This window comes from Ornithorhynchus anatinus, chromosome 4, assembly GCF_004115215.2.
Source record: "Ornithorhynchus anatinus isolate Pmale09 chromosome 4, mOrnAna1.pri.v4, whole genome shotgun sequence".
Lineage (NCBI taxonomy): Eukaryota > Metazoa > Chordata > Mammalia > Monotremata > Ornithorhynchidae > Ornithorhynchus > Ornithorhynchus anatinus.
Genome location: NC_041731.1, coordinates 61,029,241 through 61,049,019, shown reverse-complemented (window position 1 = coordinate 61,049,019; position 19,779 = coordinate 61,029,241). Strand labels below are relative to the sequence as shown.

Genomic DNA, 19,779 nt, shown 5'->3' with positions numbered 1-19,779 from the left:
CAATACTTCACTTTTATTTTGCTGTTAGATTCACACTGATATATTTGCACTATGTATCTCAGTAGCAAGGAGCCAAATCGCTGGCTCTGGGATCTGGCGGAGAGGGTGTGTGACCTCTGGACTCCCCAGCCCACTTGGAAGGCTCTCCATCATCTTGCCCCTTCCTACCTCTCCTCCCTTCTCTCTTTCTACCACCCACCCCGCACGCTCCGCTCCTCTGCCGCCCACCTCCTCGCCGTCCCTCGGTCTCGCCTATCCCGCCGTCGACCCCTGGGTCACGTCCTCCCGCGGTCCCGGAACGCCCTCCCTCCTCACCTCCGCCAAACTGATTCTCTTTCCCTCTTCAAAACCTTACTTAAAAATCACCTCCTCCAAGAGGCCTTCCCAGACTGAGCTCCTCTTCCCCCTCTACTCCCTCTGCCATCCCCCCTTTACCTCTCCGCAGCTAAAGCCTCATTTTCCCCTTTTCCCTCTGCTCCTCCACCTCTCCCTTCCCATCCCCACAGCACTGTACCCGTCCGCTCAACTGTATATATTTTCGTTACCCTATTTATTTTGTTAATGAATTGTACATCGCCTTGATTCTATTTAGTTGCCATTGTTTTTACGAGATGTTCTTCCCCTTGACGCTGTTTAGTGCCATTGTTCTCGTCTGTCCGTCTCCCCCGATTAGACTGTAAGCCCGTCAAACGGCAGGGACTGTCTCTATCTGTTGCCGACTTGTTCATCCCAAGCGCTTAGTACAGTGCTCTGCACATAGTAAGCGCTCAATAAATACTATTGAATGAATGAATGAATGAAAGGCAGTGGCATCATCTGAAACCTGGCGTAAGAGCAATCAGTCAATAAATCAATGTATTTATTGAGTGCTCACCAGGTAAAGCCAGAGAAGCAGTGTGGCTTAGTGGAAAGAGCACGGGTTTGTGAGTCAGTGATCATGGGTTCTAATCCTGGCCCCCTCCACTTAGCTGCATGACTTTGGGCAAGTCACTTAATTTCTTGGTTCCTCAGTTCCCTCATCTGTAAAATGGGGATTAAGACTGTGAGCCCCACTTGGGACAACCTGATCACCTTGTATCTACCTCAATGCTTAAAACAGTGCTTAGCATATAGTGCTTAACAAATGCCATCATTATTAATATTATTAACAGTGTACTGAGTGGGAGAGAAAAATACAGCAGAATTAGCGGACACATTTCCCGCTCATTATGTGCTTGCAGCCTAGAAGGGGAAATGAGCAGAAGAAATGAAAAGATAAATTTGTGAATTATACAGATTTTATATTCAAAAACCAATGCTAAAATGTATTGATCCTGCCCCTCTTTTATGCTTGCTTTAAAAAAAAAGGTTGTCAGAAAATTTTACTCTTCTTTTGGCTTGTAAGGCAAAAAAACCCCACTTTATATACTGCTTCATATAGAAATCATCTCACCAGCAAAAAGGTAAAGTTGCTGCCTCATCCATTTAGACAGTCACTGAGCCACTTGTCATTAGAAGATAAGCATCCAGGAACATGCTTCTAGTCCTTCAAGACTGGGACCAAAACAGTAAATAAAGTCAGTGCAGTACAGAATTGTCACAAAAGGCAGCATCTGTCCCTCCTTGTCATTGAGGGCAGGGAAGGTGTCCACCAACTGTTATATGGTACTCTCCCAAGTGCTTAGTACAGTGATCTACACACAATAAGTCCCCAATAAATATGATTGATTAATTGATTAATGGACTGAAACACTCTGGTCATTAAGATTATGGACTTTTATAGTCTCATAGGTCTGAGAGGAACCTCAGCCTAGAGGAGCACGGAGCACGTCTGGAAAGATTTCCCGGTCTCTCCTCAGACCCCTACCCAGCAGTATTTTGGGATCCACAAAGATCTGGGATTCAGCCACTCTCTTGAAAGCCTTTCTTTGTTACCCTCAGTGACCCCGAATAATCCCCTGGCACCCTGTTACCTTGGTCAATGTAAAAGGGAAAGAATAGCAATATATTTTTAAAGGAGCCATGTAATCCAATAATAATAATAATTATTATGGCATTTGTTAAGCGCTTACTATGTGCAAAGCACTGTTCTAAGCACTGGGGGGGATACAAGGTAATCAGGTTGTCCCACGTGGGGCTCACAGTCTTCATCACCATATTACAGATGAGGTAACTGAGGCACAGAGAAGTGAAGTGACTTGCCCAGAGTCACACACCTGGCAGGCGGCTGAACCGGGATTTGGACCCATGACCTCTGACTCCCAAGCCCGGGATCTTTCCACTGAGCCACGCTTCTTCTCTAAGCGCTTACTATGTGCAGAGCACCGTTCTAAGCACCGGGGTAGATACAGGGTAATCAGGTTGTCCCACATGAGGATCACAGTCTTAATCGCCATTTTACAGATGAGGTAACTGAGGCACAGAGAAGCCAAGTGACTTGCCCACACTCACACAGCTGACAAGTGGCAGAGCTGGGATTCGAACCCATGACCTCTGACTCCCAAGCCCGTGCTCTTTCCACTGAGCCACGCTGCTTCAAAACTTTAACGACGAGGGTGGGATTCGAAGCCATGCGTGCAGAGCACAGTGGATTAGCAGTCCATCGCCTTAACCACTCGGCCACCTCGTCACGGCATACCTTGGGCAAGGCACTTATTTTATTTGTAGTATTTGTTAAGCCCTTACTATGTGCCAGGCACTGTCCCGAGCGCTAAGGTAGAAACAGGCTAATCAGACTGGGCACATTGCCTATAATAATGTCGGTATTTGTTAAGTGCTTACTATGTGCAGAGCACTGTTCTAAGTGCTGGGATAGACACAGGGTAATCAGGTTGTCCCACGTGAGGCTCACGGTCTTAATCCCCATTTGACAGATGAGGGAATTGAGGCACAGAGAAGGGAAGTGCCTTGACCAAAGTCACACAGCTGACAAGTGGCAGAGCCAGGCTTCGAACCCATGAACTCTGACTCCCAAGCCCGGGCTCTTTCCACTAAGCCACGCTGCTTAGTGTGCTTAGCTTAGCCACGCTGCTTAGCCACGCCTATCCCACATGGGGCTCACAGCCTTAATCCCCATTTTGCAGGTGAGGAAGCTGAGGCACAGAGAGGTTCATTGACTTGCTCCAGGTCACAAAGCAGACAAGTACTTTTCCACTAGGCCACTAGAATTGCTTCTCAATTTCTTTTTGCAGTTTTCTCATCGTAAAATGGAGATCGAGTACTTTTTCTCCCTCTCGCTATTGGAAACCAGGAGCCCTATAAGTGACAGGGACTGTGTCTGACCTGATTATCTTGCATGTACCGTGGCGCTTAGTACAGTGCTTGGCACATAGTAAATGTTTAATGAAATCAGTTATTATTATTATTATCATCTATGAACCAACTCCCACTGTGGTAAAGTGATCTTGGTCAAGTTACTTATAGGGAAGCAGCATGGCTTAGTGGAAAAAGGCCGGGCTTGGGAGTCAGAGGTTGTGGGTTCTAATCCCGGCTCCGCCACTTGTCAGCTGTGTGACTCTGGGCAAGTCACTTAACTTCTCTGTGCCTCAGTTACCTCATCTGTAAAATGGGGATGAAGACGGTGAGCCCCACGTGGGACAACCTGATGATCCTGTATCTCCTCAGCGCTTAGAACAGTGCTCTGCACATAGTAAGCGCTTAACAAATGCCAACATTATTAATTTCACCATGCATCAGTTTCTTTATTTGAAAAAAGAGGGAAATGAATGCCTGCTTAATACCTACTTTACCAGGATGTTTGGGAAAATGAAGCACAGCTCTTCTGAGTCATTGTAAAAAAGTGCACTGTTCACTTTAGTATATGATAAAACCCTTATCACATGTTGAGCAGGGAATATGTCTGTTATATGGTTATTTTCCACTCTCCCAAGCATGTAGTACAATGCTCTGCAAACAGTTAGCTCTTAGTATTTTAGGATTGACTATTCCAAAAAAACTTATAATGTGTATTGCGCCAGTTTAACCAGATGTCTTATTGTATGCTAAATAACATATTTGATGTTACCGTGACCCTGTAAATTCAAAAAGCATTCGTTGGGTCTCTTGAACTTAATATGTTTTGGCTGGGATTTCGATAGTTTTGTTTCGTTTTCTGGTCTGTACATTAATAATAATAATTATGGTATTTGTTAAGTACTTACTATGTGCCAAGCGCTGTTCTAAGCGCTGGGGTAGATACAGGATAATCAGATTGTCCCATGAGGGGCTCACAATTTTAATCCCCATTTTACAGATGAGATAACTGAGCACAGAGAAGTTAAGTGGCTTGCCCAGGGTCACACAACAGACAAGTGGTGGAACGGGGATTAGAACCCACACCCTCTGACTTTCAAGCCCATGCTCTTTCCACTAAACCACACTATGTGCTTCATATGGGGCAAAAGCAGACACAAATTTCACACCACCTCTCTCCAAAGAGGTTGAAATGCTTAGAATCGGAGAAGCATTTTGCTGCCAGAGTCGCTGGTGGTCGACCTTGTGATCGAGCCCCAGCCTCCAGAAAGATGAACATCTAAACCATCGAGATTAGCTAATCCAGTACTGAACTGGCATAATTTCATTACTTTTCCCAACATTGTTCTAGCTGAGGTATAGATAATCATCCCTATTTTACAAATTTAAGAATAAGCACATGGGAAGGATTTAGCATTTACCAATTTTTCAGTGAATTAGTCGTTGCCCAGAATGAAATCCTAGATTGTCACTAAAGCTTCTTGGTTAGGATTAGGTTAGGTGAAGATTATCTTGGATTATCACCTAATAGTATTAAAGGTCGGGAATGAATGACAAGTGGATTTTTCAATAGCTCTTCTTTGGAAATCTCAATTAGCCAATTATGGATTAAGGGAGGGCCTGACTGAAGGCAAGCGGGTAGATCTAGGTTACTGAGCTGCTGGAATATGGAATACAAAAATAATTTAAAGCTAGTAAGAATGGGGGAAAACAACTACAATTTCCACCCAAAACTAAAATGATCAGAACTCATAAGCCAGGCAGAGACTGCTGCCATGGGTCAGTGAAGCAGAGATTGAGTAAAAACATGCATTTTGTTTTCCAATTTAGAAACTATAGAAACTGAAGAGAAAACACTAGGTGCAAGTCCCCCTGAGCCGGCCTGCATGAGAACATAGCTTTTTATATGCAAATATCCTCTCTCTTCTACTTCTTAGTATTTTTTTATCATTATATTTTGGCTGTTTCTTGAGCATCCCCAGCCATAATGTGCTGCGCTCCGAAGGCAGGACAAAAGATCCTCATACTGTAACGTCTGGGCTTTACTCTTTGGGTTTCTACATTGTATAATTCCTAAGTTAATTATGGTGTGGAACAAATACGTACAGTTGGCGAGGGGATTGCCAGTAATTTCTCTTCTCTGGAATTGCTTGATAACTTGTCAGATCTCTGTCTACAATTTCAAGTTTGGAACCGAAAACTTTCGTAACGATAAACTTGCCCTGCTTATTGGTAAAAGTGTCTAATCGTTGGTGTCCCAGAATTGTACCTAAACCTAAATTGATTTGGCAGACTTGTATCAATACGGAATCAATCAAGAAGGAGCACATAAAATGGAGCCAGACTCCCCCTGGGCGAAAGCTCTTGGAAGCTTTAGGTTCTCTTTCAAGTATGTAGAGTTTCTCATTTTCGATCAATCCGTTTCTCCTGGGCTGCTAGGAGTAACTGCCAGTGACCACGGGTATTCCCACTGGGAGACTCGTCAGAAATCCATCGCAGCCAAACACACTGCTGTTGTGTCAACGCTATCTCTCACTCTCTTCAAGGTGGGCCTCATTTCTGACCGCTCTATGCCACTCAGATGTGTGTGAAGACATAATATTAATAATAATTGTGATATTTGTTAATCGCTTACTATGTGCCAGGCACTGTACTAAGCCCTGGGCAGGGGAATGCAAGCAGATCAGGTTGGACACAGTCTGTGTCCCATATGGGGCTCATGTTCTTAATCCCCATTTTACAGATGAGGTAACTGAGGCCCAGAGAAGTGAAGTGACTTGCCCAAGGTCACCCGGCAGACAAGTGGCAGAGCGGGGATTAGAATCCATGACCTTCTGGCTCCGAGGCCCGTGCTCTATCCGCTACGCCATGCTGCTTCTGCAGTAACTTTGCTCTAGTTAGTCTGAGCAACCTCCCACTGCCCCCTCTACCTTCTCCGGCACCATAGGCTTCTAAGCTTCAGCCCAACATCGTGCCTCTCTGCTCCTGCCCCTGTTTAACTCTTCCATTGACGTGCTAATTCTATATCTTTAGAGAACTTCTAATCATCCCTCTGTGCTGAAACTCAGGTTTTCTCTCACCCCAGCCAGCCTTTGCCCATCCCATTCAGTCACAAGAAATGCCTTCCCTACGCCCCACCATTTTCTCTCTCCAATCGGATCCATTCTTTTCTCCTGATTTCCAGAGTATCTGCTGTCCCTTCTTCCATCTTGTGACTGATTTAAGCTCCCTGCCCTTCTCCCCTCGGTACCATCTCTCTCCACAATTCAGAAATCCCTGCCCTATTTGGGCACTTCCATCCACCTTTGACATTCCTTCAACTCCTAAACCTCACCAGGGCTCCCGGTAGCCCTGATTTGGGGATGCTCCAATTGAGGAGAGACAAGAATTCATTCCCTCATTCAGTTGTATTTATTGAGCCCTTACTCTGTGCAGACCACTGTACTAAGCGCTTGGGAGAGGGCAGTATAACAATAAGGGGACACTCTGTGCCCACAACTAGCTTACAGACTAGAGAGGGAGACAGATATTAATATAAATAAACAAATTACAGAAATGTACGTAAGTACTGTGGGGCTGGGAGACTAAAAGTTGTGTATAGGATGAAAAGGGTATAGAATTAAGAAAAAATGCTTTTTCCTGCCCATCTAAGCTACCATTAACTTAAACTCTGATTTTTAAATTTCAGTTTGTGGGTTGCTTGAGGGGTTTATTTTTTGTTGTTGCTGCTTTTTATTTAATTTTTCCTAGCATGACTGGTTTCTGGGTCACATAACCTTTGGGCTGCATAATGGTATTTCAAAGTAGACTCTAAAATATTAGTACTTGTACGTTACCGGAGGTATTCATTCAATGATTTTTAATTTCTCTGACTCCAGTTAAAAAATCTAAGTTTAGAAGAGCTGCAGATGAGATTAAAAGCATTGGACCCTATGATGGAAAGAGAAATTGAAGAGCTTCGGCAAAGATACACCGCAAAGAGACAACCGATTCTGGACGCAATGGATGCGAAGAAACGAAGGCAACAAAACTTTTAAGTTCATTCCTGTCACACAGTATGTTAAGTTAGGATACCAATATACCATTACGTATTGAAGGAATTTTATTACTTTGTTTTTAATTCCTAAAATCTGTTCTCCACATTTTGTGCTTCATATTTGGGTAAAAGTGAAACCCAGTGGGAAGCACCCATTCTACAGGTACAGTGGAATGCTTTTAAATTCTCCAGTGCAGATACTGGACTCTTAGCTTTGAATTAAAAGAGCAATATATCTTTAAAATATTCCTTTTTGAGCTCACCAGCTCCCTAGAAGCAATAATTTGTATGTGTTGTACAGTGAAAGTTGTATTTATGGCTCCTTAGAGATCCAAAGCCTTTCTTAATTGTGCAACATTACAGGGCTTTATTTTACAATCTGCTTTCCTCCAATGTAATGGTCTATTTATTATATCCCCTGAAGTGAAATTTATTTATTTATACCAATGTTTGTTGTTTTAAGGGGAATATTGGGATTGTTTTGGTGGAGATTAACAGCCGATGCTATTAAATTAACCTGAAAATTGGAAAAGCTGACGCGGTCACTTCTGAAACCTTTTCTTAAATCTGTACCATACAAGACAAGCAATAATTCAAGCTGCACTAGTGTGATTCTTCCTGGCCAACTGCCAGATACTTTTTATACTCGTGATAACTCTGCTTTTACCATTTGAAATTTTTGGCCAGATGGCTTTTTCTTTTTCCCCACTTGGGTGTTCTGCTTTTTTTGTTTTCGAATGTTTGGTACACCTTGAGCTATAGATATTAAGGTCAAGTAGATTTTAATTTGAAAACCAAAGAAAATATTGGAAAGACTGCACAGATAAGTCTGTGGTGAATCCTAAAGAAAAAAGAAACTTGTAGAACTCTTAAAATGCTGATCTTGTTTCATTTTCTGTCCCATTTTTGTGTCCAGGAGCTGAAATGCTTCACATTTCAGCACAGCTCATCAAGTTCATCCTTTAAGAGAATATGACGTTAGGGTCATCTAAGGGCATTTTCTTTGTCGTTCAGGGTTGTTTTTGGAAATTGGTAAGCAGTATGGGCCTGATAAAACAGAAGCAAAATGACGGTTTATTCTGAACTGTGCGTAGACCCTCTAGGGACTGCAAACTATTAACATAATCAAGTAGGGAACTCAGTTCCAAATAGAGTGAGCTTTTGTGTGACTGAACTGGGACCAGTTGTTTTCCTGAGTTGCATTTGACCATCTTGTCAGTGTTTGTTACTTCCATGTTCCAATGTGTACTTCATAAAGACAAATAAATTTTATTGTACTAGCTAGAAACTTGATCTTTATAATTTCCTAAAATTCTTGTCCTGGAGCTATGCTTTTAAATTAGTGAAGGTGAGTCTCCTTGAAGTTTCAGATACGTGACCTACTATAAAGTGGAATTCTCCAAACACCTTGGGGCTTAACTGCATTTATCCCCAACAGGGAAGGGTCATGCATTCAAGTCAATATAGTCAGAGGATGAAAATCGTGAAAGACATGCGTTTATCCCCAACAGGGAAGGGTCATGCATTCAAGTCAATATAGCCAGAGATGAAAATCGTGAAAGGCACTGATTGTTTGTTTGAAAATGACCACGGTTGTACAATTATCCACAATATCTGAAATGTGATAGAAGCCCAAAGAGAAAAGGAGATATCCCAGCATGCGTTCTCTGCATATTGATACTTAACAGATATGCACCTTTACTTCCTATTCCATTTAGCCTCGTCCCGTAAGTACTATCATTAATTATGACCTCTCCATTAACAGGTGATTCATTATCAAATGTAGAAACTCAGATCATATGATTGATGTGTAATTGCTTTATTTCGCATCTACAGGGGACTATATCCCTTGAAAAGTTAGAATTTAAGATTAATGCCGGAGGCGCAACTAACGAGCTTTCCCCCACCTCAAATGGAGGAACGTATTCCGACTTTTCCATAAATCTAAATGCCATGGGAGAATCTCAGAAATTTATTTGATCACAGAAAACACATTTTTTTTTGATGTTTTGACTCAGGCAATCTCATGAATACAGACTCACAAGTATGTAGAAAACTACTTATTTTAGCAAAGTTCAAAATCTGAGAAATACTTTTGTGTTCTCCTTTCTCTTATTTATTTGCAGAATCAAATCACCAGAATTTGTCATAGTTTGTAAAAGAAATCTTATATATTAAATAAAACATTTTTTAATTCACAGTTGTAGGAAATTTAATAGGGGTCCTGACATTTATAGTTAGATTTGTTTCATTTCTGGTGTGTTAAAGTATACTGATTAAAAAAAACCTGAAAACACTAAGCAATTGCAATAAAACAATTCTTTTTCACTTATGATTGGTGTTATGCTAGTTTTTAATTGTGTTATCGGATTACAACGTTCCTCTAGATAATTTTTTGGAAAATTTTCCGAACTGTGAATTCAGACTCCTATCCAGGCCTTTTTATAGTTAAAGACATTTGAATTTAAAGACACTGTAGGAGGTATGTTGAGAACAGTGGAATATTCTTGCCATCTCTGAAGGATCCCCTCCTTACCTGTGATGAGAACGGAGCCATCTTCACTCTTCAAAGGTACCGCCGTAGCATGGATAAGACCGGATAAAGTTTATAACAGTGTGGTGAAGTTTTCATTTCGTGGCAGTCAACATATCTCTTTCCCTTTGGCATCCCAGCAACTGTTGCATGTGTTCCTCAACTTCTCTCTTGTGTTTCAGATATCAAAAGACACGGCATGGCGGAGTGGATAGGGCACGGGCCTGGGAGTCAGAAAATCATTGGTTCTAATCCCAACTCCGGCACTTGTCTGCTGTGTGACCTTGGGCAAGTCACGTCACTTCTCTGGGCCTCAGTTATCTCATCTGGTAAATGGGGATTAAGACTGTGAGCCCCATGTGGGACCACCTAACTACCTTGTATCTACCCCAGCGCTTAGAACAGTGCTTGGCACATAGTAAGTGCTTAACAAATACCATAATTATTATTATTATTCTTAGAGCCGTAGAGGTTTTTCAGCCAGAGGGATTTATATTTCCGAGACACTGGCATTCAACCAATCTTGGTGACTTCTCTTACCCTCACCCAATGTCTTGACTCCTGCCAGGCTTGGGACTCAGGAGGACCTGGGTTCTGATCCCAGCTCCCCGACTTGCATGCTGTGTGAACTTGTGCAAGTCACTTTGCTTCTCTATGCCTCAGTTCTTTCATCTGTAAAATGGGTATTAAGGCTGTGAGCCCCACATGGGTCATGGACTGTGTCCAATTTGATGAATTGTATCTACCCCAGCACTTAGTATGGAGTCTGGCACATAGTAAGCGCTTAACAAATGCCATTTAAAAAAAAAATCCCATTCACTGTATATGTTGGGGTTTGTGGTTGGTAACCTCCTACCACCCCACTTGCCAAGGTCAAGAAGCAGCATGGCCTAGTGGCAAGAGCCCAGGATTGGGTGTCAGAGGACGTGGGTTCTAATCCTAGCTTACCACTTGTCTGCGGTGTGACCTTGGGTAAGTCACTTCACTTCTCTGTGCCTCAGTTACCTCATCTGGAAAATGGGGGTTACGACTGTGAGCCCCATGTAGGACAACCTGATTACTTGTATCCGAGAAGCAGCGTGGATCAGTGGAAAGAGCACGGGCTTTGGAGTCAGCGGTCATGAGTTCGAATCCCAGCTCTGCCACTTGTCAGCTGTGTGACTGTGGGCAAGTCACTTAACTTCTCTGGGCCTCAGTTACCTCATCTGTAAAATGGGGATTAAGATTGTGAGCCTCACGTGGGACAACCTGATTCCCCTGTGTCTACCCCAGCGCTTAGAACAGTGCTCTGCACATAGTAAGCGCTTAACAAATACCAACATTATTAGAACAGCGCTTGGCACATAGTAAGAGCTTAACAGATGGCATGATTACTATTATTGATGGACTAGTCCTCCCACCCTCACTATGGCTGCTTCCTCTAGACTATAAGCTCATTATGAGCAGGGAACATGTCTGCTAATGCTGTTGTACTGTACCCTCCCAAGCGCTCAGTACAGTGCTCTGCACATTATGAAGGCTTAATTAATTAATACCACTGACCGACTGATGACTGACTGGATTTTCACGTTGCAGTAGAACCTTTGTGATATGGCCGTAGAGCTCCTTCCAATTGTCTTCGTTCCCTGGGGTTCAGCTATGAACCTGGAACACTCGAGACCGCTGATCCATCCAGCGATCTGTTCCACGTATGGATGCGGTGATCCATACAACCTTGTGGGCCCTCTGCTGCTCTAAGATGTAGTCAGTAGGATGCCAAGGTTTAAATTGTCAGCCCATCCTGGATGTGTTTCACCTGATGGCAGGAGAAAGATGGGGTCTGTAATAGTAATAATGATGATGATGGTATTTGTTAAGCGCTTACTATGTGCCAGGCACTGTACTAAGCGCTGGGGTGGATACAAGCAAATTGAGTTGGAACCAGTCCCTGTCCCACGTGGGACTCACAGCCTCAATCCCCATGTTACATTTGAGGTAACTGAGGCCCAGAGAAGTGAAGCGACTTGTCCAAGGTCACACAGCAGACAAGTAGCAGAGCCGGAATTAGAACCCATGACCTTCTGACTCCTAGGCCCGTGCTCTATCCACTACGCCGTGCTGCTTGGTATTTGTTACATTCATTCAACAAAAATTTGCCAAACCCACGCCACCCAGTGTCTTTCTTCCATGTGCGGCTGTCACGATTCTAGCGTTACAATCTCCCTTTTCAATGAATTTGTCCGATGTTGGTATTCCTTAGATGGGTTTGTCTAAATCTATGTAAAAGTGTGCTTTTTCTTCATGGCAGTCCTTATGATGGTGACAAAACGCTTTAGTCTCAGGGATGTTCACAGCATCATCCGGTGGAAATTTATGCCTCTGGGCAGGTTTGGAAGGCCCAATATTCGTGATGGTGTGAAAGGCATCATATCAGAGAAGGAGGTCCCCTCCAAAAGAAGGCATATCCAGTCCTGACCTCAGTGAGTAACCCTTCCAACTGGTAGTCTAGTGCTGTGATATCTATCTAATATCTGAATCCCCATTTTACAGATAAGGTAACTGAGGCCCAGAGAAGTGAAGTGACTTACCCAAGGTCACACAGCAGACAAATGGCAGAGCTGGGATTAGAACCCAGGTCCTTCTGACTCCCAGGCCTGTGCTATATCCACTAGGCCACACTGATACTCCTTGCTTCTTTATGCAGTGTTATCTTCCTTTTAGCATAAGTCTTTTTGTCTCTTTGCTTCTGCGCCGCAGTTTTACAGCCTACTAGTTGTGATCTACTGCTGAGTTAAATTTGGGAGAGCGGGCAATTTTTAGGAATACCTTTCCTAGTCTCCGGTCCCATCCAGAACGATCAGTGTCCTCATGGATAGGGCTGTTCAGACATTGCCGATCAGCTATGCTTGATCTGGAGCAGTAGCTTAATGGAAAGACCACAGGCCTGGGAGTCAGAGGCCCTGGGTTCTAACCCCGACACTGCCATCTGTCTGCTGTGTGACCTCGGGCAAGTCACTTAATTTCTCGGTGCTTCAGTTCCCTCGTCTCCAAAATGAGGATTCAATACCTGTTTCCCTTCCTACTTAGACTCAGAGCTCTATGAGGGAACCGATGATCATGTATCTATGCCAGCGCTTAATAGAGAGTTTGGCACATAGTAAGCGCTTAACAAATAACAGTTATTATTCATTATTCAGCGCAACAATCTGGGAAGCCTACTTGTGTAGCATTTCTTTGACTGCTAAGGTATCCTGCCTTGCCTACTGCACCAGCCTCCTTGGCTGACCTCCCTGCCTCCTACCTCCCCCCAGTCCAGGCCTTACTTGACTTGACAGATCATTTTTGTAAAAAAAGAAAATTCCGGCCACATCTCCCCACTCGTCTAGAATCTCCAGTGGTTGCTCATCCATCACTGCATCCAACAGAAGTTCCTTACTATCGGCTTTAAAGCAGTGGGTCATCCTGCCCCCTCCTATATTGCCTCACTGATTTCCCCCTACAACCCACCCCGCACACTTCACTACTCTAATTCCAACCCACACACTGTACTGCCATTTTGTCTTATCTCTCTAGTGACCCCATTCCCATGTCCACCCTCTGACCTAGAACTCCCTCCCTTCACCTATGACAGACCACTACTCAGCCCACCTTCAAGCCTTACTGACATCACATCTTCTCCAGGAGGCCTTCCCCAATCAAGCCTTCTTCTCCCCTATCCCCCCCACCCTTTTGCATCACCTATGCAGCCTTTAGACACTTGATGTTCACCCCACTCTCAGCCCCACAGCACTCACGTACATATCTGTCATTTATTTTAATGTCTCTTCCCCTCTAGACTGTAAGCTTCTTGTGGGCAAGGAACGTGTCTACCAATTCTGTTGTACTCTCCCAAGCATTTAGTACAGTTCTGTCCACACAGTAAGTACTCAATAAATACCATTGATTAGTTGATCGATTGCCAGTCTAAGTTATCCCCCAGTCAGCAGGACTCGTGTGTGACTTGTTTTTCGGTAGTGGTGATGGTTCGTTCTGAGCCTTCTACGCACTCTTGCCTAGTCTCCCTGCAGCCAATAATGCTCCTAGGTTTTTTTAATGTTTTTAATTTTTAATAGCTTTAGTTAAGCACTTATTATGTAGCAGGCACTGTGCTAAACGCTGAGACAGATGTCTAAGGAGTGGGTGCACGCTGTGGCCGAAGAAGAGTGTATCTCTGCATGCACTCGCTCCCGCTGTGATGCAGATCCTGCCGTGAGACCCTTCAAAACATACAACACCTTCTACGACGTGAAGACGTGGCACATGTCCCAGCTATAAGGATGTCATCGCAGTTGTCATGAAAAATGGCAAAGCGCCCAAACCCAATGCCGAACCTGCTGGGAGCTACAAATACGATGGGGGTATCCTGCATAAGCATTTTCAGATCCTCTTCCTCAATCAGCCCATCAGTTGTATTTATTGAGTGCTTACGGTGTGCAGAGCACTATACTAAGTGCTGGGGGGAGCACACTTTAGCAGAGTTGGTAGCTATGGTCCCTGCTCGCAACGAGTTTGCAGTCTGAAGGGGGAGACGGACATTAATATAAATGGATAAATTATGGATAGGTACATAAGTGTTTTCCCTCTCAGGGTCGGAGTTTCCAGTATTCTACGAGTCTCGACTATGGAAAGGAGAGGCAAGCGGAGGCCTGTCCATTCCATTCCTAGCTTGGCCAGTGGCTAGCGAGAGGAAGGCAATCTGCTACAGCTCAAAACTCACCTGTGCTGGGCAGCGGCGGCACGAGAGAGAGTCGAGGGCGGAGATTCAAACTGACTGCATGGAAGGAGGAGATGGTCAACCACTTCCGGATTTTTACCAGGAAAACTATGGATCCTCTACCAGAATGATTGCAGATGGAAAGCGGGGCGTTCTGGGAGAGATGTGTCTGTGTTGACGCTATGGGTCGGAGACGACTCGACGGTATAAGACAAAACATAAGTGTTTTGGGGCTTGGGAAGGGGTGAATAAAAGGTGCAAGTGCAAGGGCGACGTAGAAGGGAGTGGGAAAAGCGGAAATGAGGGTCAAGTCGGGAAAGGCCTCTTGGAGGAGATGTGCTTTCAGTAAAGCTTTAAGTATATAGAACACTGAAGGGATATCTCAGGATCTCCAAGATGCCCACCATCTTTGCCAACTTCAAAAAGAAAGAGGAAAGATCAGAGCACAGTCATTATCAGTGCAACTCTGTGGCTGGCAATATCCTCACCAGAGTTCTCCTGAATCGACTATTGAACGCTATCACCCAAGAATGCTCCCATAATCAAGTCTTCCAATCAGGCCTGGGGGTCAGAAGATCATGGATTCTAATCCTGGCTGCTCCACTTGTCTGCTGCGAAGCCTTGGGTAAGTCACTTCACTTCTCTGTGCCTCAGTTCCCTCATCTGTAAAATGGGGAGTGAGGCCGTGAACCCCACATGGGGCAGGGATTGTTTCTGACTCAATTTGCTTGTATCCACCCCAGTACTGTGCCTGGCACATAGTAAGCGCTTAACAAATACCATCATTATTATTATTCTAGCACTGAAGCTCTAGTGACTTCAAGGCATCTGTGGTGGGGAGGATGATTGACAGCAAGACAGCCAAACAGCTGCTGTACGGCGAGTTGAAATTAAGAAACTGCAAGCAAGAAGCTCAAAGGCAGCATTTTGAGCAGGCAGTAAAGTGAAGCCTTGTAAAGAGTTGCATCCCACCTGAAGTTTGCGATTTAAGTTCTACGGACGCATGTCACACTGAAATAAGGAGAGGAGCAGCTTCATGTAAAGGTCAAGGGGAAGAGGGACAAAAGTGAAAATTGCACCAGGCGTTGCGAACATTTCATGTGACGGCATAAGCGACAGCCTTCGTGAGCATATGGGCGGAATTGAGAGTCCTGCATTGGCCTTTTCGATCTTCATCGTAATAATTAGGGTATCTGTGAAGCACTTACTATTTGCAAGGCACTGTACTAAGCACTGGGGTAGATACAAGAAGTGACTTGCCCGGGGGTCACACGGCAGACAATTGGTGGAGCCAGGATTAGAACTCGGGACCTTTGAATCCCGAGCTTGTGCTCTTTCCACTAGGTCTTGCCGCAGTCAGGTCCTCGTAGCTGAATGTCACCTTCATTGGTGATGTCTTCAAGTATGGAGAACCGTATATGAAGCCATGAGAATCCTGACTGTATTGAATTATTCATTCAGTCGTATTTATTGAACGCTTACTGTGTGCAAATCACAGTTCTGAGCGTTGAGTTATCCATCTCTCTGCTCATGTGAAATGCCTTCCTAAAGAATGGTTCTCGTCTCACATTCAGCTAACTGAGAAACAGCTGTGGCTGAAAAATTTGAGCATGTCAATTTAACTATCTTATGTGAAAGAGAAATACACCTAAAATAGAAAATTCCTCTACTGCTGATACTGCACTGTGGGAAAGGAATGTACTTTGCAAAGGGAGCTGTATTTTATGAAGTGAAATAAATTGTACTGCGTTGTGAAAATAGAGTGTTGCTTAATTTTTTCAAATGAACGAGGCCGGAAATGAATCTCTTTTCTTTTTAATATTTAACCTATTTTTTAATGGTAGCTGAATCAAAAAAGATGGTGTACTAAATATCTAGAGGTAAAGGTAATGATAGTAATAATCTCTTTTCTTTTTAATATTTAACCTATTTTTTAATGGTAGCTGAATCAAAAAAGACGGTGTACTAAATATCTAGAGGTAAAGGTAATGATAATAATGACAAGGTATCTGTTAAGCACTTACTATGCACCAGGCACTGTACTAAGCGCTGGGGTGGTTACGAGCAAATCGGGTTGGACACAGGGACTGTCCCTGTCCCATGTGGGGTTCACAGTTTCAATCCCCATTTTACAGACTAGTTAACTGAGGCACAGAGAATAATGATGTTGATATTTGTTAAGCACTTACTATGTGCAGAGCACTGTTCTAAGTGCTGGGGTAGACACAAGGGAATCAGGTTGTCCCACGTGGGGCTCACAGTCTTATCTCACAGTCTTAATCCCCATTTTACAGATGAGGTAACTGAGGCACAGAGAAGTTAAGTGACTTGCCCAGCGTCACACAGCTGACAAGTGGCAGAGCTGGGATTTGAACCCATGACCTCTGACTCCAAAGCCCGTGCTCTTTCCACTGAGCCACGACTTACCCAAGGCCACACAGCAGACAAATGGTGGACTTGGGATTAGAACCCATGACCTTCTGGCTCCCAGACCCGTGTTCTATCCACTTCGCCTTGCTGCTTCTAGTAGGAAATAATGGGTTCATTACCCCTTGATACTTTACGATCCTCCCTGCTAGTAAGGTACTTAGGAAAGTGCATTAATTCGGACCCCAAAGGGAGTGTTTAGAGCCTTACTATTTTAAAGCTTTAGAAAGGTACATGCACTTGTTCTCTAAATAATTGGGCTACTCTTGCAGGGCATTAAATGGTCTCTTAGGGATTGAAAGAGTTATTTCCTCCTTTCTTTCAACTGAAATATTCGGATGAGAAAATATGTGTAGCTGCCCTTTGGGATTTCAAGGTGGTGATCTGGATGGCGGAGATTTTATTAGTACGAGGGAGGCACTTGCAACAAAAATTCCTTATGTTCCAAAGGACCTCCCTAGGCGTACTTATTAGATCATGAGGTGCTCTTTAAAAATTTCCCAGTAAAAATAGTCAATAATTCCCTACATTTTTGGTACTCTAGTAACGTTCCACTCTCTTCCTTTTTCGTGAGAGGGGCCTGCATGTGTGTGAAAGAGCAGGGTAGATCTTGTGAGCACTGAACAACAAAATAAGGGTATTTTCATCCTCTTACCATACCTCGAGCTCTTCATCTTTGTCCCTCAGTCGATCTCTCTGGCCGTCTCTTGGGTTTTTCTATGCCAATTTCTTCCTTGATCTCTAAAAACTCCATTATTGGTTCTAATTTAATAGTAATAATAATGGTATTTGTTAAGCACTTACTATAAGCCAAGTACTGTTTAAGTGCTGGGGTAGATAAAAGGTAATCAGTATACCCCCATGGGGCTCGCTGTCTTAATACCCCTTTAACTGAGTAACTGAGGCATAGAGAAATTAATTGACTTGTCCACGGTCACAAAACCGACCAGCGGTGGAGTGGAGATTAGAACCCATGATCTCCGACGCCCAAGCTGATGCTTTTTCCACTAAGCCACGCTGCTTCTCTCCCTCCCTCTCACCCATCTCTCTTTGTCCTTCCCCTTCTTGTCCCCCTCTGCTCCTGTCTCTCACTTGCTCTCTCTCCCCCTCTCTTGTTCCTTTCCCCTTTCTCTCTCCTTCCCTCCCTTTTCCACCCTCTTTCTCTTTAGCCTTTTTTTATCCTCCTGTCTTTCTCAATCTTTATTTTGGTGTGCTTTTTTCCTCTCTCTCCCCCTCCATTTGGAAAGAAATGTTTATGACATTCATTTCCCAAACTACTTCTTCCCTTCCACTACTGTCCTTTCTCACCCTTTTGTCCTTATTATCCTACCCCACCCTCCCTTCCATCCTTTACTGTCATGTTTCTCTTCTCTGTTTTTCCAATGGGTGGAACAGGAGGGAAAACTGGGATGAGCACTTTTGGGAAAAGCTAACTGCCGAGCAGCACTCTCCTCTCTTCTTGGCTAGATTTTTCATTTCAAAACTGGTCTGAATTATATTCTGGTGTGTATACAAGAGGTACTAATTGGGGAGAATCAGATTTTTTAGATTAAAAATAACGTTTTCCCACCTTGTACAACTGAGATGGCATATAAGAATTTTTTTTCTCCATCAGATTGGACTTTCATTTTAAACCTAAAAAATGAACAAAAATAAAGGAGTATTGATTCTCAATCTAAGGTTTCCAATCAGAAAATCGTATCCATTCCTTCTTATTAGAAAGCTCTAAGGGGTATAGTGAATTTGTCTGATGAAAAGTCCAGTATTTATTGAATTGAAAAATATGCATTTCATTATCTTTTAAAATCATCTACACATTTTCAAGTTGAACCATCATAGGTGGAGGAGGAAGCTAAATAAAACTTGATATATTCCCGGTTTTGAAATATTCTGTTTCTAACACTGTCCTCCAGTTACATGGATTAGTTTTCTTGTGCAGAGAAACCACCCTCCAGCTGCTACACATTTTAATTCTTTCCCAGTTATTGCAGGTTTTTTTTCCTTTTGGCAAATATATTCAGATGAGAAAACATAATGGCACTTGGAACAGGATTTTCTTCAATTCAAAAACAAGCTAAAATGTAAAACTGGTACATTATTAATGAAATCTTGTGAAAGTGCATGAGATCACTCCTAGGTGCCGTTAATCTGTTTCGTGTGGTACTTCAGAACAGAGGAAGTATTTCAAAAAGCAGTTTATATGCATAAATGTAAGGAAAATTGATAAACTAAGGATTACAGTACTATAAACCAAGCTATGAACATTCCATTATTAAAATGTCTATTGCCTGAAGTAGCTATTTTACTTGGATCTTTTTAATCTATTATTAATGTGCTTCTGTTGCTGAGTCCATAAATGTTGCCATTAAGGTTTTAGATTTTAAATCAAGTTTAGGCCTTTAAGAACCCAGAAATGATTTAGAAAATGATTTGAATTTGGATGTGTCAAGCAATCATAGGACCCAGGAGCGTACCTATCCATGCAACTTTAATCAAGTTCTCAAAAACTGAATTGAATTTCCCTCACTTTAATCTAATTGGTTAGTCATTTTCCCCTCTTGCTCAGTGGAGTGCTGCCTTTTCTACCGTGACATTCTAAAAGAGTTGTACCCCCTTCTGAATGTTACTCTCAAAATATTAGCCCCTCATGTACTTAATTTCCTTCTATGAAGACTGTTACAGACTTGGATAAAAGGTAAAGGCTTCCTTCCATTAGCAGAAAATATCTATTCCTTTCTACTCCCAGATAAGGTGTATTAATTTCCTCTACTTCACAGATTACTTCTAATCATGCTAAGAGAATGAAGACATAATACTTTA

The 19,779-nt window shown here is 43.1% G+C and overlaps 1 protein-coding gene and 1 non-coding gene across 2 annotated transcripts in view; one reads left to right on the top strand and one right to left on the bottom strand.

Annotated features, from left to right (window-relative positions):
* STK3 (serine/threonine kinase 3) overlaps positions 1-9,599 on the top strand; it is a 325,768-nt gene extending 316,169 nt beyond the window's left edge. Inside the window, exon 11 of the mRNA XM_029063333.2 lies at positions 7,110-9,599. Within this exon, the coding sequence (XP_028919166.1) occupies positions 7,110-7,268 (159 nt within the window). The 3' untranslated portion in view covers positions 7,269-9,599. The remainder of the gene's footprint in view (positions 1-7,109) is intronic.
* TRNAS-GCU lies at positions 2,527-2,608 on the bottom strand. Its single transcript has one exon. It is a non-coding gene; the product is annotated as a tRNA-Ser (tRNA).
* Positions 9,600-19,779: the final 10,180 nt, after the last annotated feature.